This window comes from Miniopterus schreibersii (genome assembly GCF_964146895.1).
Source record: "Miniopterus schreibersii genome assembly, chromosome: 7".
Taxonomy (NCBI): Eukaryota; Metazoa; Chordata; class Mammalia; order Chiroptera; family Miniopteridae; genus Miniopterus; species Miniopterus schreibersii.
In genome coordinates, this window is record NC_138108.1 from 25,787,017 (window position 1) to 25,806,982 (window position 19,966).

Below are 19,966 nucleotides of genomic sequence, written 5' to 3' on the forward strand. Positions count from 1 at the left end.
AGATACTGATAGAGGCTTGTTTGTTTCAGCACAGACTAGAAACAGCCCGAATGGTCATCCAGAGGGGATAATTGAATATAGTGTGATATTTTCATATTGTGCAGCATTATATAGCTGTTAAGAGAAATGAATTATTTGTATAGCAACTGACCTCGGGGATGTCCTCAATATATTATTGTTCTTGCAAATAACAAGGAAAATAGTAAAATCCAACTTTGATTAACAGTGTAACTTCCTATATCTGGCTCTATATTTCTATATATTAGCAGGAACATGGGGAAAGATCTGGAAGGATGCTCATTAGCCTGTTAAGAGTGGTGGTGGGAAAGGTTCTTAAGTTTTTTCTTAACCTATTCTCTGTATTGTTGCAACAGGGCAAGATTAAAAACCAGCAAGAGGAAAAAGAAAACGCTTAGAGGTTTTCAAGCATTAGAAAGTCCCTTTCCTGTGATAATTCTTTCTAGTTTTAAAACTTTGCACAATTAAAAAAATGAGTTTGCCCTTCAATTAATTTTTAGAATTAGGAACTAAAGATAACATTATACTTGGGTTAGGGTTTTTGCTTGTTTGTTTGAGCTTGTGACATGAAGATAAGTTTTTATTTTTCTTTCTCATGACATGAAGATACTTTTTTTAAAACAGAACCTAAACTATGAAGGTAGCACCAAAACCGAAAGCCCTGTAGCTCTGGTTTCTGTGGTGGGGTGGGGAGAGAAGAGCAGGTTGTGCAGATGCAGGATGCTAACTGACTTCAGAGCCCTAGGAACTTCCTGTCCCAGAGCTGAACAGAACAGAGTGCAGCCGAGGGCCTTGCCTAAGTGGAAAAGTCAAGAAAGCAAGTGCTGCAGGGCTTCCGGTGCTCCCCCGCTGGCCGGGGTGGCTCTACGCCAGGGCCTGCATCACACGGGGGAAGCTGGGGAGAGCCTTTCTGAATGTGGGCAGCAAGCCCGAGCTGCTGGCTCTTGCTGCAGAAAGGTGGATATAGTTCATTTACCTTTCAGATCCACGTCTTGGCCACCAGGAGAATGTGCTTTCTCACAACTGATGGACACTCTGTCCCCAGGACGTCTTCTCCTTGGACTGTTGTTGCAGTCTCCTAAGTTGTATTGCTCTAGACTTTTCTTCAAGTTCATCACACAATCTGTTTCCATAGTGATCATCCTAAAGCATAGTCTTGGGTCACTTCCCTGCTCAAAAGCCTTGCATGGCTCCCAAGTTCTGTAGAAGAGGGTCCACATTTCTTAGCCTGGCATTCAAAGCTTACTATCCTATGATCCCTGTCAACTTCTCAGCTGACCTCACTTCCTTCATGCTTCAGCCAAATGAAATTGTTCCCTGTGCATGTCCCGTCTTCCCAGCTTCTGCTCATATTCTTCTGAGGTAGGAACACTCTCTTCCCTTTCATCCACCTCTGCCCAATTAAGTTCTCTCTGCTCTTCAACATCCAGATCAAAGGCTGCTTCTTTCAGGAGGCCACCTATGATTTCGCTTTCTTCTCCACGTACTTCTCCTATGTATTTATCTTACACTCAAGTTGTGTTTACTCACACACTTCCTCTCACACCTTAGTGACTCCATCCAGGGAGCCACTGACCACAGCATCTCAGTGTCGGAATTTTTTATGCTTAGTAAATTTCGTACATTTAATTAGTCTTTGCTGGATTTTATTGAATACAGTTATCTGAAACTTACCAGATTAATCTTTAAAAAACATGTTTTGCATCTCTTATTGGGGGGGGGGTGCTGGCAGAGAAAAAGAAAATAGGAACTGGGTTGGCGTCTCTGGAAGGAAATACGATGTGACCATTCTTTTCTGCAAATTTTCCCATTTTATGTTATTTAATATTTTTCAGTCTCTTGGACTCCTCTTTTCCTGCTGCGTTATCATTTCCTTGTGACATCTGTCACTGATTGCCCTCGCCATGACATGGGGTGGGGAAGTGGAGAAGATTCTTCCTGGAAGACTATATATACCAAGGGAATCCCTAATGTATTTGCATTCCCATGACTTCCCTGGTTTTGCGGGCAGCAGGGGACCCTCCAGTCATCTCAAATGGGGAGACTAATTGAGGTCCTGGTTGACCTCCCACCTTCAGTGGGTGAGTGGCTTGAACAGCCAGAGGGGGGAAGGTGACTCAGTTTTGCACGTCTCCCTAATCCCCCACCTGGCTCCTTGTGGAGAGGTGGTGGGAGTTTACCCGCAATCTTCTTTTCCAAGGAATATATATGGAATTCAAAGAAAAAGAACTACAGAAAGCAGGGAGCAGGTTTAAAAGAAAACTATCACGGTCTTTGGAAAGACTTGGTTGGGCAAAAAGTGGCTTCCTGGTGTTTTGAAAGAATCCGGGTTCTAACAAATTTCAGACACACCCAGTTGTGAGTTTGCCTAAATCATGAATGACTTCCTGTGACTGAGTTAGTCCACATGTCTTGTATGTGGCCCTTCCACCCTCCTCAGACACGGCGCGGAGCTGCCGCCTTCCTGATGAATGCCTTTTATGTCCGCACGTGGATTTTATTGTTGTTTTTTTAAAGTTATTATTTTTTTAAACATATTTTTATTGATTTCAGAGAGAGGAAAGGAGAGGGAGAGAGAGAGATAGAAACATCAATGATGAGAGAGTCACTGATCAGCTGTCTATCCCGCAACCTGGGCCTGTGCCCTGACCGGGAATCGAACCCCGATCGCCTGGATCCTAGGTCGACGCTCAACCGCTGAGCCACGCCCGGCTGGGCTTGTTGTTGTTTTTAAAGGACACTGGAATTGCTTTACTTAGCTTCCAATTTCTGAGATTCTCAAAAATTGTAATTACTATCAACTGTAAGAAAATATTACTTTTTAAAAAAATACGTTTTTATTGATTTCAGAGAGAGGAAGGGAGAGAGAGAGAGAAACATCAGTGACGAGAGAGCCATTGATCGGCTGCCTCCTGCACAGCCCCCACTGCGGATCCAGCCCGGAATCCGGGATGTGCCTGGACTGGGAATTGAAACGTGATCTCCTGGTTTGTAGGTTGATGCTCAACCACTGAGCCACGCCAGCTGGGCAAAATATTACTTTTTTAATAGCTCATTTTCTATTATATATATATTTTCAGGAATACTATTTTATTTTTGTCCTTATTATGATAAGGGTTGTACATCCCGAGCATTGATAAAAACACATGTTTGTACAATACATCCTAAAATTGAGAACCACTTTCTGTGTCTGAATAGACACACAAAAAAAATTACTCTGAATACACTTATTGCCCTGAAAATTTTCTTCTGGATGTGTACATTTTCCCCCCTACAAAGATCACTAGAATGACTTATATTGATTGACATTATTAAATCATCTTTCATATTTGAAACCACATGAATTCAATATGTTATAAGATACAGCTATACAAAGAATGTAAGCAAAACTAAGATAGGAAATAAAACATCTATAACAATTTTTCAGAACAGGAAACTTGTAGAAGTATATTGTTCTTTTCATTTAGCAAAAATTACAGGGATTTAAATATTCTGTATGAATTCACCTCTTGGATCCATTGTGCTCTTACTTAAATGAACCTTCTTTAAAAGTTAACTCCCAAGTGCTATTTAATTGACTTGGCTAAAGTTTAGATTTGATCTCAAACGATTTGAAACTAGACAGAGTGAAAAAAGATGTGGAGAGTTGGCAGCAGACCTCAGTCAAAATATGGCGTTTGGCAAAACATATCTGCCTTGTTTTCATTTGCTTTTCTCTATATGGACGTGGCTTATTTTTGAAATGCTGTGGTTTAAATTCAGTGATCAAGTGACAAGTCTGACAAAACAGAGCTCACTTCCACCGAGGTTCTGTGTAGGGGAAAAATGGAAGTGTGCCAGGAACGAAGGGAAGTAACCTCTGTTTCACCTGGAAACATTAGTGTCTCAGGGGCAGGAGATTTGAGCTCTATATAAAGAATGGAGGAAAGTGGCCAAGATGCTGAGCCAAGCTTGCATCCAGGAACAGAGCAACAGCAGAGAACTGAAAACAGTATCTGTTGTTTCTACTCTACATATCCCTGTAAGTAGCCGTTGGGGAGCCCCAGGTAAAGGAAGACCGGAAAGTTCTCGCCCGTGGTGCCTTGGGTTGTGGCGATGGCCTTCTCCTATATGGCCCTCCAGCTCCATCTCAGCCCCTCCAGCGTTCAGCGCACACCTTGGACGGCTTCAGTGTTTGCATAAACTCTTGCTCAAGAGCCCAGTTCCTGTTTGCCCACATGATCAGGCTAAAATTCCTTCTGCCGGCTTAGTGCTCTCCCCACTCAGTTATTTACTTTTCTAACCTCTTCTTTTACTCTTCTCCATCAGGAAAGATTTATTCCAGTCTCAGTCTTCAAAGCCCAGTGCAACACCTACCTTCATCTTTCAGATAACACACCCACACGAGCTCCCCTACTCTGAAAGATTGTAGCTGTTTGTTTTCTAACTTTTGGCAAGGTTGTTTTTTTGTTAGTTATTGTTAGAGATATGTACACATATGTAGTCACTATGTGGCATATATACACACACCCCTGCATGTGTGTGTGTATATATATATAGAGAGTATATATATCGTGATATTTTTTTTAGTGAGTCATGTAGTGTATAATATTTCTCTAGAAAACACATCGAAACTGAGGCTGAGTTGATGATCATGAATTATATATATTGATTCCTTCTTCATTGCATTGCATTGTATTAACATGACTCGTGAGAGAAAGTACGAAACTTCAAGAAGCAAGAAAACTCAGTTCTGGTCTCGGATCCTTTGACCTCTTCACAACATGGAATTAACCTCCTTATGGCATCAGGAGATCATAAAGTAGCAGTATAACTGTACACGTTCGTGATAACCTTCAGTAGTATAGTTATGACTTCACATCCCATACAGTGGACATGAATATGTGGCACACTTTTTTTTTTTTTTCCCCAAATCTTTATTGATTTCATAGAGAGGAAGGGAGAGGGGGAGAGAGATAGAAACATCAATGATGAGTCATTGATCAGCTGCCTCCTGCACGTCCCCCACTGGGGATCGAGCCCACAACCTGAGCATGTGCCCTGACCGGGAATCGAACTGTGATCTCCTGGATCCTAGGTCGATGCTCAACTACTGAGCCACGCCCAGCCGGGCATGTGGCACACTTTGATTAGTCAAAGAAAGATGATATGTTATTCAGGTGAGTTGCTTTGATTTTGGTTTTATAAATTAGGACCCTAAGTACAGAGAGCTTGTGTGGTGTTTTTGAGTTTGTCCAGTGTAATAAAGGCCAAGTAAGGCTCAGTTTGATTTTTGCTCCCCTGCTTGTAAAAGCTTCTCTCCCAGTATGATGGGCCCCTGTGCTTCACAGGTGGTGTTCAATGGGTTATAATCCTAACTCGATTTATTTGCTCTGTGATTTGATAGGAGATCTCCCTAGATCCCTTGGTTTTCCTACTGTAAGATGGACACACACTTGACTGTGAAAGTTTTTAAGCTTCTTAATGCAAAAGTCAGCACTAATCACTATTTTCATTGAGTGCACATTAGGCATCTGGCCCTGTACAAGGGGTGCTACATATGTTATGTAATTTCTTAAACACATCTTATAAAATAGCTATGATAACACCATTTTATAGATGAGAAAATAGTATCTCAGGTCAATCTTATACCGTACATTAATCCCCTACTGTGGATGAAAAAGAGAAAGCTCTCAGGCCTGTGAAAATCAACATTGCCTTCAGATCTCAACTTAACTGATCATGTTGTTTCATCGCTTCCTTTTGCCTAACCTTTTCTGAGTGCCTGGGTTTCATTTTCCCTCATGGTAGCTATTCTTTGGTAAGGGTGGTAATGAGCAGCACTGTATTAAAGAGCAGAGAAATGTCCTAGGAAGAGTTCAGGAAAGGAAGGTGCAACAAAGGATGTACATGTTCCCAAAATTGGATAATTGGTCTCTAGATAAATATAGTCAATGCCTACGTGTTATTTTCATTTTGGACAAGGTTAGATAATAAATTAATTTTTTAAATTTTCTGACTAAATATAGTTATTTTTTCATAATGTACAAAGAGTTGATGAATAGCTGCAGATAAGGAGGGTATTACTGATACTTGGGATTTTATGTTTTTTTTTCTGTTATTAATAATTGGAAATAACTGGAAATGTTACAGACATTTGCTCTGCAGCATAGTTTGTAGGAGATGTTTCAGACATGCAGTCCTGCATTAAAAAGTGTTTATGAGGATTCAGTATATTCTGTACAGTTCTTAAGGGAACCAGGTTTTGATTTTATGATTGTCATTATCTTTCTGTGATGGAGTGAACTTCTCCCCTAGTAAAGAGTGATCTATGTTCAGGAGGCGCCTAATGGCTTGCAGCAGGTTGCACAGCAGGACCCACGTGAGTAGAGCTAACAAGTTTTGTCCGTTAAATTTAGTGACTTGAACAAATTTTTATTTTCCTTTTGTAAAAACACAAGCCCTGCCTTTTACAGAAACCAGTTGTTACTTAATGAAGTGTTTCAGCATGTTCATATAAGTTGATGGTTTCATATGGCCAGATTATCACTGCATCAGCTATTAGCTGCTAATAACATGCCCCCAGCTTGCTTTCATGACATGCTGGACTCAGAAGACTCGAGGATGGGCAGATGTTGCGGAATATCATTTTTCCCCTCTTGGCTATTGATTGATTCCCAACACCCACTCCCGATTAGAATGCAAGATGTTTTCTTTGATACTCGGAGTCTTTAATTACCCAATCAAATCAGAAAAAGATGAGCAACACACCGGGAATTTGGGACGCACAGCGAGAGCATCTTCTTGGACTTCTCACCGTTGACCGTAGTTGCAGATGCTCAGTGACAGCCTCGATCACTCTGCCTGTCTTCCAAAGCCAATGGATTAGTAAAGGACATGCAGCTCTGACAGGGAGGGTGAAGTGCACCGTACAAAGTTTTAGCAAAAATCAAAGCAGCGGTTTCATTAGGGGCTTTTGGAGGAGGGACTCACGACCTGATTGCAGGTGGGAGTGGATACTCTCCACAGGCGGCACTCTCTTCATAGAACCCACGATGGGCTTTCCTCTTAAACTGTCGGATGCACTTTTTAAAAGTGGGATTGAAAGAATAATTGAATCGGGTTTTGCAATGATGAAAATGATCCTTTAAAACAATACATTTTCCTAAGAACCTGGACCCTCAGGGGTCAATAGGAAAGTTTTGGGGTTTTTTTTTCTTTCTTTTTTTTTTTTTGGTATGTAAATAGTGTGTATGTTTTCTTATTACTAAGAACTCTCTTAGAAGCTGAGTTTTTTAATGTCTCAAATAAAGCGCATTCTCCTGCCACCTTACTTTTCCTTAATTACACACCCTGAACATTTACCCCTGTCTCCCAGGTGACAAATTACCATCTTGCTCCCCCTAGTGGAACTGTAACTCTACTGCAAAATTTGAGAAGACTAGTATGTGTTTGATTTAGCATCATATTTGTGGAAATTGGGTATTTTCTCAATTTGTTTTCAAAGGCGGGATAAAATTAAGAAATGTTGCATTGTGTGGGCTGATAGGGGATGTGCTGATAGAGAAACTGGTATTTTGCTGATAAATTTTCAGTTTCTCATGTTAGCAAGGTTAGCTACATAATTTATAGTGGCTGCCAAATCCAAGGGGCCTCTCTGCTCTGCACTTCTCCATCTTAGAGGGTTCTGATTTCATCAGCCTTGTAGACGGTCACCTCTAGCAGACGACTGTCAACACTCCTGGCAAAGATGTTAGGGTGTAGATAGTTGGTGATGTTGAAACAGGACAGGTCGCGTCTGAATATTGGATCCCGCTTGTGCCATTGGTAAAGTAGGCCCAGGAAGGGAGATTCAGTCCCTTCTGAATCTCCACGAGGGACTGTGATGATATCTATAGCACCTGGTGATCGTTTCCAGTTTATAGCTGCTGAGCGTGCTAAGAAAATGCTGAAAGGACTGCATACCTCTCTTAAGAGTTTAAATTTCTTTTTAAAATGGAATTTACTGGGGTGACATTAGTTAATAAAATTATATAGGTTTCAGGTGACTTAACACTGATATCTTGTTGGATTCTGCCTCTGCTTGTCATCTCGTGGTTATTGGGGTTTGTTATTTGTTTTCTCTTGGGCTTCACAGAGGCAGAAAAGTGCACACAGGCATTTGGCCAGCAGCACGGAGACATAGAGTTATGAAGCAGATAAACAAGATTCAGTATTTTTGTTGCAATCCTGAGTTTGTGTCTGACTCTGTTTTATGTGAAATATAGGCCTTGCCATGGGGCAGTTAGCCTGGAGACTTGGTCAGCGGGTAGTCAGCAAGCACGTGGAAGGAGCTCCTTGTTTAACAGAGCAACCAGCTGACACTGAGCTAGGAGAACACTTGCATTCTCTTCAAGACTTCTTTCCCACAATTTAATTGTTGGCAATTTGAGAACATATCTCTGAATTGTATACCTTGGCAGGAAGGTGGCATTTTGGGCAAAAAGAGATACATCTGGCCCAGCCAGCGTGGCTCAGCGGTTGAGCATCAACCTATGATCCAGGAGATTGTGGTTCAATTCCCAGACAGGGCACATGCCCGGGTTGTGGGTTCGATGCCCAGCAGGGGCTGTGCAGGAGGAAGCCGATCAATGACTCTCTTTCATCATTGATGTTTCTATCCCTCAATCTCCCTCTCCCTTCCTCTCTCTGATATCAATAAAAAATATATTTAAAAAAAAGAGAGATACGTCTATTTACTTGCTGGAAACTTTTATGGCACAGGGGAAAGCTGTGGAGAAGTTCTTGGCATATTGAAATATTTATTTTCAGTTTTAACAGTTTTTATATAGTGTTTGCTCAAGGAATGTTACTATATCCCACTGACAGTAGTTATATTGGTCCCCTCATTGACAAGAAACTCCATTAAAACCTGTAAGAAAGGCAGCTGGATGGTAAAAAAGAAAGTTTACAGAAACAATAAGACTTGGATTCTGACATAGATAGCACAGGGAGAGGTTGGGGCAGGTGATGCTGAAGATTTTACCCTTGGCCAATGTTCACCAGTTCCTTAGAATTAAGCAGGCATTTATTAAAAATCTAAATTCACAGGCCCGCACCCTGGATATACTAAATCAGAATCTCTAGGGAAAGGATCTGGGAATATTGTTTTGTGGTTTTTTAAAAAAAATATATCTTTATTGATTTCAGAGAGAGGAAGAGGGAGGGAGAGAGAGAGAGAAACATCTCATCATTGATTGGTTGCCTCCTGCATGCCCCCAACTGGGGATTGAGCCCACAACCCAGGCATGTGCCCTGACCGGGAATCAAACTGCAATCTCCTGGATCCTAGGTCAATGCTGAACCACTGAGTCATGCCCAGCCAGGCTGGGAATATTGTTTTAACAAGCATCTCAGGTGATTCTTATGATCAGGCAGGTTTGGGAAACTGTCATCTAATTGCCTACTAAGGACTAAAGTATTAACAGGTTGTGAGGCAATGGAATGAGTGAGTGAATGTGTGTGTGTAACTGCCAAGGTTTTTAAAGTTTGGGGGAGGGGGAAGGTCAAATATTCCATATTTGCATTATTAAACATTTCTTAATGAGAACATGTTATTTGTGCATTAGATTCCACATTTGAGTGAGATCATGTAATACTTGTCTTCTCTGACTGGCTTATTTTGCTTAGCACAATATCCTCCAGGTCAGAATAAACTGATGAACAAAGTAGATCCAGAGACAAAGAAGCTTGGAACAGACTGAGGAATCTCAGAGGGAAAGGGGGAGTGGGTGGCTGGGGGAGTGGGGGTGGGTGGGGAGAGATTAACCAAAGAATTTATATCTATATGCACATAATCCCTGGACACACACAATTGTGAGGTGAAGGCCTGGGGGGGATGAGTACAGGGTGGAAGGGGTCAGGGGGGAAAACAAGGGAGACATCTATAATGCTTTCAACAATAAAGATAAATTTTTAAAAGAGACAAAAAGAAAAAAAAAGAAAGAAAGAAAACGTATTATTTGTGTAGGGTTATATGGCTACAGAGGGGTTTTCTCATATAGTATCTCATTTGTTCTTAATAACGGTCCTGTGAGGGCTGGGCAGTGAAGATCGAGCTCGCCCCCAGGTTGTGCAGGGAAAGCGAGCTCCGCACGTAGCCGGCAGGCAGGGGGGCTGGCTCTGCACAGGAATCTTCACCATCTGGGGCAAGCCCAGCCCAAGCCCCAGGCCCACCACGTTTCCTCTCGTACCCCACACTCTGGTCACCGGGTTGATGGCAGCATTTCCAACACATCAGGCTTTTTGTGTGTCCATACCTCTGCGCGCCCTCATTCCTCGGCCTGGAACGCCCTTCCCTCCCTGTGTGCAAGCTCGTGTTCATTAGGGGGCCTTCCTGAAGCTTTTCTGGACGTTCTCCACACCCCACCTGCCACCCGAGCAGAGCTGGCTTCCCTTTCAGCTGTGTCTCCATCACACTTATAGATCCTACTATGTGCTGCGTCCTGTGTGATGTAGGCGAGGCCAGTGGGAAGCGCTCGGTAACGCCCTGCCTTGCTGCTCCTTACACACCACGATGCCACATCCTTTGGACAGGCGGTGGGTTGTAATCGCGTTTAAAACACTCAGTGCTCGTTGGCTGAAGCTATGGGAAGTGTCCAGCAACGGTTTCAAAGGTTTTCCAAACATTGACAAAGACGTGTTCAGGGGGCCAGCAACGTGGCCATTAACGTCCCCTAGGCATGGAATGGTGTGAGGACACCCCGCGAGAGGTGGCAGGGCCACGGGGGACTCAGGCACAAAACCACCGATTTGGCTGTTTCCGTGATGGGGAAGTTAAGGGCCTGTCAAGGGCAATTTCAACTGTGGGTGATTTTCATGTTATACTCACAGCCCCAAGTGAGATGTGACTGTCTGCGATGGCCTTCAGGTTGTATTGCAGTTGTTTCTTTATGCACATAGCCCCCCACTAGACTTCTAGCGGGGGTGGGTCTGAGCCACAGTCATCTTTGTCTGCCAGGTGATCATTGTTGAATCAACTTTTGGGGAATGTGTTTTCTAGCCATCTGTCTCTGAATGCAATGAAATGTATTTAATTATAGTTGTAATTCAGATTCTCCTGTGTTTACAGCCCCCACTGGTCCAAGCCATCTTCAGCGGTGACCCGGAGGAGATACGGATGCTCATCCACAAGACCGAAGACGTGAACGCTCTGGTAGGTGATGCCGTGGTTTTAGCTGCTCGGGCCTCTTCACCTTTTCTGTGCCGTGGACCTCGCTGGTACCTGGTGACAGCTCAGGACTGCTTCTCAGAATTCTGTTTTTAAACCCATAAGATAAAATGTATAGGGTTGGAAAGGAAAGATATTGAAATACAGTTATCAAAACATTAAAAATAAAATTTGCGATATAATAATAGATGTGCTTCTTTAGCAACACATTTAAATAGCACGATACAGCAGAAGATCTAACAATGACCTTAATTTAAAAATAGCAGTGAGCGTGATCAATCTTCTGCGTTGTTTGAAACTAATGTAGTGCAAACATACCTGTGATTGCTGCTGGTGGCCAAGTTACTGCTGGCACTCCTGAGGTTGGCTGCCTACATTCATAATGGAAGGAAATAGAAAATGTCCACTAGAAGTCAGTGAAAATAAAGGTGTAATATTTTTTATCTAGAACCCATGCTCTATAGCAGGGCTTGACCAATTATGGTCTGCCGCCTGTTTCCGTACAGACTACCAACTAAGGATGGTTTTTACTTTTTAAATGGCTAAAAAATTGAAAAGAATAATAATATTTAGTGACATGAACATTATATGAAACTCAAATTTCAGTGTCTATAAATAAAGCTTTGTCAGAACACAGCCATGTCAACTTTTGCACTGCAACAAGGAGTTGAGTAACTGTGATGGAGACTGTATGTGGCCCAAATAGCCAAAAATGTTTACTATCTGGCCCTTTCGAGGGACAGGTTGCTGACCTCTGCTGTTGTGTGTCCATGAACCTGGGATCTTGGATGAACTAGGCATCTGATGTGTACCTGAAATCATGTGTAATGTATGTGTGTACCTGTGGACATTTATATTTTTCCATGAAAGGGTCAAGACATTTCACCAAATTATTCAAAGGGTCTATGACCCCTAAAAGATTAAGAACCACTGTATTGGGAACATCTCCAAACAAATGGACCTGTGATGAAGAAAGAATTAGTCAATAATTTACCCTTTTAATAGCTTCCTAGACCTGGGTCGAACAAGCAATTATATGCAGTATGTGCTGCTAATTCTCTTAATGTAATTCAGTTCCCTACACGCTCCAGTCCATTGGGGAGAGGCTTTCTCTTTGAAGTCTCTAGTGTTAAGTAGAAACAGCAGAAAGAGTCGAGCACATTGTAGTGTAAGGAGAGCTCTGCCACGGGGAGATGAATTCTGTCTGAGGTTGTATCCCTATCTGGTCGGCTGAATGCTTCATTCAGAAGGCGGGACATTGGGTGTGACCATTGTTCTGTGGCTGTGCAGGTTGCTGTGGCTTTTTGAAAAAGCTTTTGGAAACCTCTCCCCTGGAAACAACGGGGCAGTGTTTTGTGGCATTTTTGCAAAGTAAGCACAGATGAGGCCAGGGCCAGACAACTCGAGAAGGCAGTTGGGCATTTGTCCAAGATCTGTGGGGTGTGACCTGTATTTCTGAGAGGGTCAAGGCAAACAGTGCTTTGACATCACCGGAATTTGCTCAGCGTGTTTTGTGGCTGTGGCCCAAGACCAGGCAAGCCAAAGGCAAGGTTCCTATCTCTTCCTGATGATCACGAGCGAACAGAACTTTGGTTGTCTTACATACCAAGGAAGGTTGTGCTGGCCTCTGAATGGCCTCCATTTCTCCTTAGGAAAGTGACAGTCGCTGGCTGATGGCGGTTAGGAGAGCTTAATCTTCGTTGTCGCTAAACTCTACTACTGGATTAGTCAGATAGGTTAACTACAGTAACACATAGACTCCTAAATGTAAATATGAGAGAAGTTTAGTTCTCTTATGAACACATTAGAGGGGTGGTTCCTTTCCACACAGGATCCCAGGTGTCAACATGTGGCTTCTGAGGTCACCCGAGGGGTTCGTCTCCAGGCCAGCCAGCCAGCGGGAGTGAAAGCATGGGAGCGAAGCCCGGGAGGGTTTTTATGAGTCACCTTGGAAGTGGCACAATCACTTCCACTGCCATCACCGCCACCGGAACTCGGGCGCTAGCAGCACCTACCTGCCAGCGAGGCTGGACGATTAGCGCGGCTGTGTCCCAAAGAGCTGGAGCAAACGGACGCCGGTGACACCTCGGGTCTTCGAGAATGCTAGGGAACTCGAGCCGGAGCACTTTTCTGTGCCCTGCGCTCTTCATTCATTGAACGGTTATTTACTGAGATGAGGCCCCGCGCTGGGTCCCAGGGGTACAGCCGTAAGGAAGCAGCTCTTTTCCGCGTGGAGCTTGCACCGCGGCGGGGAAGTCAATGAAGTCACACTGCCGTGCATTTGTGACGGGGAAAGTCCAGGGTGCTGCGGACGGGCCTGGGTTAATCACAAGGGACCGATGAAATGGTGTGTAAATGAGACCTAAGAGTTCTGTGCACTTTGCTTTTATTTGTAAGCCATTGGATGTGCGGCAGCTGGGCCGGGAGGGGGCCGGGAGGGGGAGGAATGAATGAGCCAGTGAGCGGCTGAATGAATGGATGAACAAACACGGGAGGGCCTGAGTTCCTTGGGTGGGTCGTGTGGCTCTCCAGGGTTCACAGCCCCTTTCCTCCACTCACACCTCTTTTTTTTTTTTTAATTAAAAAATTTTTTTCAACTGCAGTTTACGTTCATTGTTGTTCTGTATTAGTTTCAGGTGTACAGCACAGTGGTTAGACAGTCTTGTAGTTCACAGAGTGGTGCCCCAATGCTTCAGGTACCCACCTGGCCCCGACATAGTCGTTATAACAGTACTGACCATATTCCTTATGCTCTACTTTACATGGCCACTCTCACCTCCTTAGGCTCCCTCTTCACACCCCCTTCTCCCTCCCTCAGGTGAGTCTGGAGGAGATGATTTGCTCCCCCACCCTGTTATTAGGAATGGTGTAGACGCTGAGCTGCCCTCTGAACATCAAGCTTTTCTTTCGCCAACACTCTCTAGGGATCAGTCGCGTGGGCTCTTTTGCTGGGTGTGGATTAGGTGGTTTAGGGGAAGTGGTAGTTAACCAAGGGACAGGGAGAAGACAAATATGGATCAGAAACCTCAGCCTGGAGATTCCTTTCAGGAGGGAAGAGAAGCTGCAAACCAGTACATTTAAATGTCAAGAAAGGGGAATTAATAGTAGAGGATCCTCCTGTGAGTGGGAACACAATGATCACCTTCTTTCCTTCTCAGCCTTTTCTTTTTTCTATCCCTGTTTATTTACTTAATTTTTCTTTTCTGGCCTAGGTTCTGATTTGGGGGGCCTTTCTTTTCCTTTTACACCTCTCTGTGTCTTTTGATGGGTTGCATGTTATTTGGTGTAAGCACCCTTTGATTAATGGAATCGGATATAGAAAGCAGTCTCATTCAGGTTTGCCTCTTTGTGTTTCTCCAGACTTGATTTCCCACTAATAGTATTCACGAACCCTATGTTTCAGCCAAATTAAATTGCTCAACCCATTGGTATTTATTCTGTTCTCACTTCTCCCCTGTTCCAGTCCCTCCTGCCCTTGCTTTCTTCCTTAGGTTGTCCTAATTTCACTTCCTTTCTGCTTCCTTTTCTGCCACCTCCCCAGCTCAGCCAAAGAAACCCACCTCTTCTCTCAACCCCCATAGCTCTTTGTATCACACTGGTCACGTCACTTGAGTTATTTATATGTTTTACTTTTGAGTCACTGTGTGCTTGTTGACATGGCCACTATGTCATTTATTCTCATTTTCTCAGTCTCCCAGTCCAGTCTTTGCAACACATGTTGAGTGAATGACTAAAGCTTGCTTTGGTACTTATGTTGAGCCAATTTGTGGTAACCTATTTTTCGTTTCTGCCAAAGAAAACAAGTTGTCTCATAGTGTGTGGCTTAGTGTCCCTCAGGTCACAGTTGTAGGATTGAAAGTTCTCTTTGTAAGACTGGCAGTCTGTAGATGGATTTGAGAAGCCACTGAAGGATCAGGAAGGGCACTCTGAGTCTTTTTTTGTAGTTTCTCTGGCCAGTAGCATGCCAGAACCTGGAAATGTGGGAAGACAGTGGTATGGTTGGAGAAATCCATTTAAGTTGACCCAGATGTGGCTGATAACTAGAAAGATTTTAGGAGGCTTCAACAGACTAACCAAATTGAGCTCAAGATAGAACATCTGAATTAAAAATGAATGCAGAGATTCTGAAAACCAAAATTTGAACTCAGTAAAGGCATTTTTTGGATTATGCTTTGACAAAATGACATTAACAGTTTTACTGTGCTACTGTGGGAGAGAGGCAGAGACAAATTGGTGCCTGTCAGTGGCGAGTGGTGAGGATGGGGGAGGGGCAGAGGGGGGGACCAGGCCGTGTGAGGAATGGTTGATGTTTTAGCCTTGGAAAGGACAGGAGAATGTTCCCAAATAGTTCAAACACTGTCAAGTCAAAATGGAACTAAACTTAATCATTTTGTCATGTGGTGGTAAGCTATAGAAAATAAGATTTCAGCTCAAAATATAAAAAATAACTTAATAGACAGAGTTGTCTAAAGAAGTAATGAGTTGACTTGACAAGTAATAAGCTCCCTGAAAGACTACTAGGCTCTGGGTTCTCAAGGTGACTGATAGTTGTACATATGGCCCTACTCTCCTAACTTGTGCCCTTGGTCAACGTTGCTAATGGATCATGACTTTTTTTCCTTTGACTTGTAAAGACCAAAATTTCTTCTCAGTACATCACTATTAAATTGGATTTGGCCTGTAAATTGAAATGTTTTTTCTATGCCTGGCCTAGGTGATGTTTAAAGTCTGTTACAACTGTGAAAGACTATAATTACAAGATTTGTAAGTCTCATATGATAGTAAACCCATGATGTTCATTTCTTTTTTAAAGCATCACTACCAGATATGAACACACACACACATGCCCACCACCCAAATAAAATGAACAATAATTATACCAAATAAAATGAACAATAATTCCTCAATATCATCTAATACCCAGTGTATATTGAACTTTATTTTGTTCTAATAGTCTCAAAAATGGTTTTTACACTTGGGTTGTTCCCAAGTTGATTATTTTAATCCATCTATTTTGTCAAGCTCTTAATATTTATTATTTAACAATAGGATTTGGCCCAAATATATTGGCATATTTTGCTTACTTTCTCCAATTCCAGGATGGGAAGGGATGATATGTGAATATAATAGAATAAATTTTGAGGTAACAGCTAAGCTTATGTTGGCAAAGAACTTATAGCGGAGAAAAGAGGGAAACAGGCATTAAAGATGCAGTTCTAGACTCTGGCCATTAATTCAGGTGCTAGCCTCTGATCCAAGTGAGAAAGAAGAAACTGTGTCAACATTGTGTAATGAAGGGACTTTTCAAAAAACAAGATAAATTATCCACAGTAAACTCGTAATTTGTTCTTGTGTGCACGTGTCTCAAAATGATCAGCACAGTGAGTGTAGTAAACATTCATCACCATGCATAGTTACAGATGTTCTTCTTGTGATGAGAACTTTAGAGATCTGCTCTCTTCGCAATGTTCAAATATGCCATACAGTATTATCAACTGTAGTCACCATGCTGTATATTATTGTATCCTCACAACTTATTTATAACTAGAAATTTGCACTATTTCTTTAAAAATAGAATATTTATTTAATTTTTTTCCTTTACCATTTATCCCCTCTATGCCTTCTTCTGCCTCCACCTCCCCCTACAACCACCACACTGTTTTGTCCATGTCCATGAGTTCTCGCTCTCTCTTTTTCGTCTTTTTTTGCTCAATCCCTCCTACCAAGTAAAAATAGAATATATTTTTGAATCCACCCAGAAGGGTGCAGTATGACTTTACCTAAAGAACCTGAAGTGATAAGTGTAATGTCTTCTCTAAATTTTTCTCAGCTTCATTCTGCCAGGTCAAATTCCCTGAACATTAGAAATACAAACAATGTAGCCCAGCCTTTGAAGCTTCCAGATTTCTTGTGTATTTTCACTCACTGGTGTATATTTTACTTTTTTTTTCTTTTTTAATAAAGAATTTGACAGGAATAAAGACCTGGGATGTTTTGTTAGCTTGGGGACCTAGATGGCCAGTGGGTGTGACGACCTGCTGAACTCTCACTCAGTGTTGCCACACCGGAATGCAGGCACGGTGTGGCCCAGACTTAAGTTTTAAAGAGAAAATACAGGAAATCTCTAAATTGTTAAATGTTGGTTCCAAGAAAAAAAAAGGTCCAACATTGTTCATGCCAAAGAAAATACATCTGTGGGCCAAACTCGGCCCACAGGCCACCGTTTTGCTAACTGTGGATGAGATCAGCTAGTGTTCAGCAGTTAAGGTTGCTCCGGCCACTTGCATCTGGAAATCTAAAGTGTGCGCCTGAAGCCGGGGACTCAGTTTTCCAGAGCGAGCAGTGGCCTGTGTTCTTCAAGCGCTGGCAGCACTTCTGCCTCAGTGGCTCCCGGGGCAGGTTGGTGGTCCCTTCATTGCTCTCCGAGGGGTGCTTTTTATCGTGAGGGCGGGTGCCTGGTCTCTCAGCACGTGCCTGGCATGGTGTCACATCCCCTGCTCCTTGCTGGACCACTGCCCAGGATGTGGGGCTGTGGTTTGGAGGCCATGACCTGTGTCCTGTAGATAATGATTCCCGGACTGCGGATGGCACTTAGCAGGCTGCAGCAGTGCGGCTGCACGGCCAGCTAGAGTGCGTGGAGGCAGGCTGGTTAGCGTCATTCCTGAGTGCCCTCCGCAGGCGCTCAGCAGCTTGCGGCCTCATGTCTCTAGCACTGGCCTTGGAGGTTGGAGGAGCAGCCTTGCAAAGCTATACAGTTTGCACCCTCCAGATAGTAGAGACGAGTGTTTTGCAGCTATGGAAACTATATTCCAAATGTGAAGGCATTGGTATTATTTTGCAATCGTTGGGCCTTTTTGACAGCACAGAGAAAAACGTTGCCATAAAAAGATGTACTTTGTTAAGAACTTGAGAATGTAAATGGTTTTAGGATAAAAGGTATGTATGGACCTTTTTTTCATATTAGATATTAAATATTGGGAGGAGGGGCTGTAAATGTGCATAAATGAGCTCATTATTCTTAGAAGGAAGACCGGCAGTCTCTGACATAGTATGTGACAGACTTTTGTGACATAGGAAATGCTCTGAGCACAAAAAATGTATTTATGTACTATTGCTCTGAGGCAACCTCATGTACATTCATTCATTCACCAAATGTTTATTAAATACTTGCTGGAAGTGTAGCACTGCAGCTGATGCCCCAGGTACTTCTTCATACATTTTTTAAAAAAATTTTATTATTGTTTAAAATATTACAGATGTCCCTTTTTCTCCCCAATGACCTGTTCCACCCTATTCCTTCCCCCTCCCCAGTCCCTCTCCCAACCATTGTCCATGTCCTTGGGTTGTGTATATATGCACATAAATTCTTTGGTTACTCTCCCCCTCCACCCACCCGCCCTCCTCCATCCCTCTGACATTCGTCAGTCTCATCTATGCTTCGATGTCATTGAATCTGTTCCATTCATCAGTTTATTAAGTTCCTTAGATTCACGTATAAGCGATTTCATGTGATATTTGTCTTTCTCTGCCTGGCTTATTTCACTTAGCATAATATTCTCCAGGTCCATCCATACTGTCCCAAAGGGTACGAGATCCTTCTTCTTTACAGCTGCGTAGTATTCCATGTGTGTAAATGCCCCACAGCTTTTTATCCACTCACATACTGATGGGCACTTGGGCTGTTTCCAGATCTGAGCTATTGTAAACTGTGCTGCTATGAACATCAGGCTGCATATATCCTTTCTGATGAATGTTTCAGGATTCTTAGGATACATTCCTAGGAGTGGGATCACTGGGTCAATTCTTCATACATTTTCTTAGTCAATGGCTAGGCAGCATTGTCCGTTACTGGCTATTTCTCAGGGAGCCCCAATATGTAGGAACCCCTAAGGAAATAGGATCTGCAGTTACAGGCTCAAGATTTTCCATTTGGAAGAAATCTGGAGCTGTCTGATATCCTTCCTCCTAATCTTTCAGGAATTGATGGTAGTGGGCTTTCTTTTTAAAAAATCTTTTTGTTTTATTATGAATATTTTCAAACAAAGAACAACTGTGAACCCACCACTGAGGTGGAACAAATGTTAACACCTTGCCATATTTACTTAAAATAAAATTTTATAGATGTAGAGCTTTCCCCAATATAAACACATGGTCCATGTGTCATTCATGTCTTTGCATAAATACCACCTTATCTGGGACACCTTCCCCGATTTTCTTGTATATATAATAGCCCCCTCCATCAGCCTCTAACCTCTTCTGGCTAGCACTTTTCACCAGCTAACATACAGGGTGTTTGTTTGTCTTCTGTGTGTCTCTCTCCACTAGCATGTCAGTTGTGTGAAAGCTGGGATGTGGCTTTGTTCCCACGGCATCACCCCTATTTCCAGTGGGGCTGGCACAAAACAGGAACCAGTGAACAGAGCTGAAGCCTCTATAGGCTTCCTGAGCCATCACCTCCCTCCCTGCCTCTCTCCTCAGAGATGTTTCATATACCCCCTCACCCTTGTCGTTAAATACTCTGATTTTATTTATACCTTGAAATCTATATGTATGTGTTGTGTACATATGTGCTGAAATAATAGATGGTGTTGTGTATCTTTAAGAACATTATGTATGTCAACTGTTTCTATCCTCTGTAACTGGCTTTTTCTCACTCAACATTATGTGTTCGAGATTTATTTGTATGAATACATGAACATTTACTTCACATATTTCATATTCCTACAATGTATCTTCTAGGAGTTTATCACAGTGGGTCTG

At 42.7% G+C, this 19,966-nt stretch overlaps 1 protein-coding gene across 5 annotated transcripts in view; it reads left to right on the plus strand.

Annotated features, from left to right (window-relative positions):
- The window catches only part of ANKRD44 (ankyrin repeat domain 44), a 251,380-nt gene that overhangs the window by 89,371 nt on the left and 142,043 nt on the right, over window positions 1-19,966 (plus strand). For all 5 annotated transcript variants that reach the window (XM_081142776.1, XM_081142775.1, XM_081142774.1 and 2 more), the window contains exon 2: window positions 11,108-11,191. In XM_081142776.1, coding sequence (XP_080998902.1) covers window positions 11,108-11,191 — 84 coding nt within the window. The remainder of the gene's footprint in view (window positions 1-11,107; window positions 11,192-19,966) is intronic.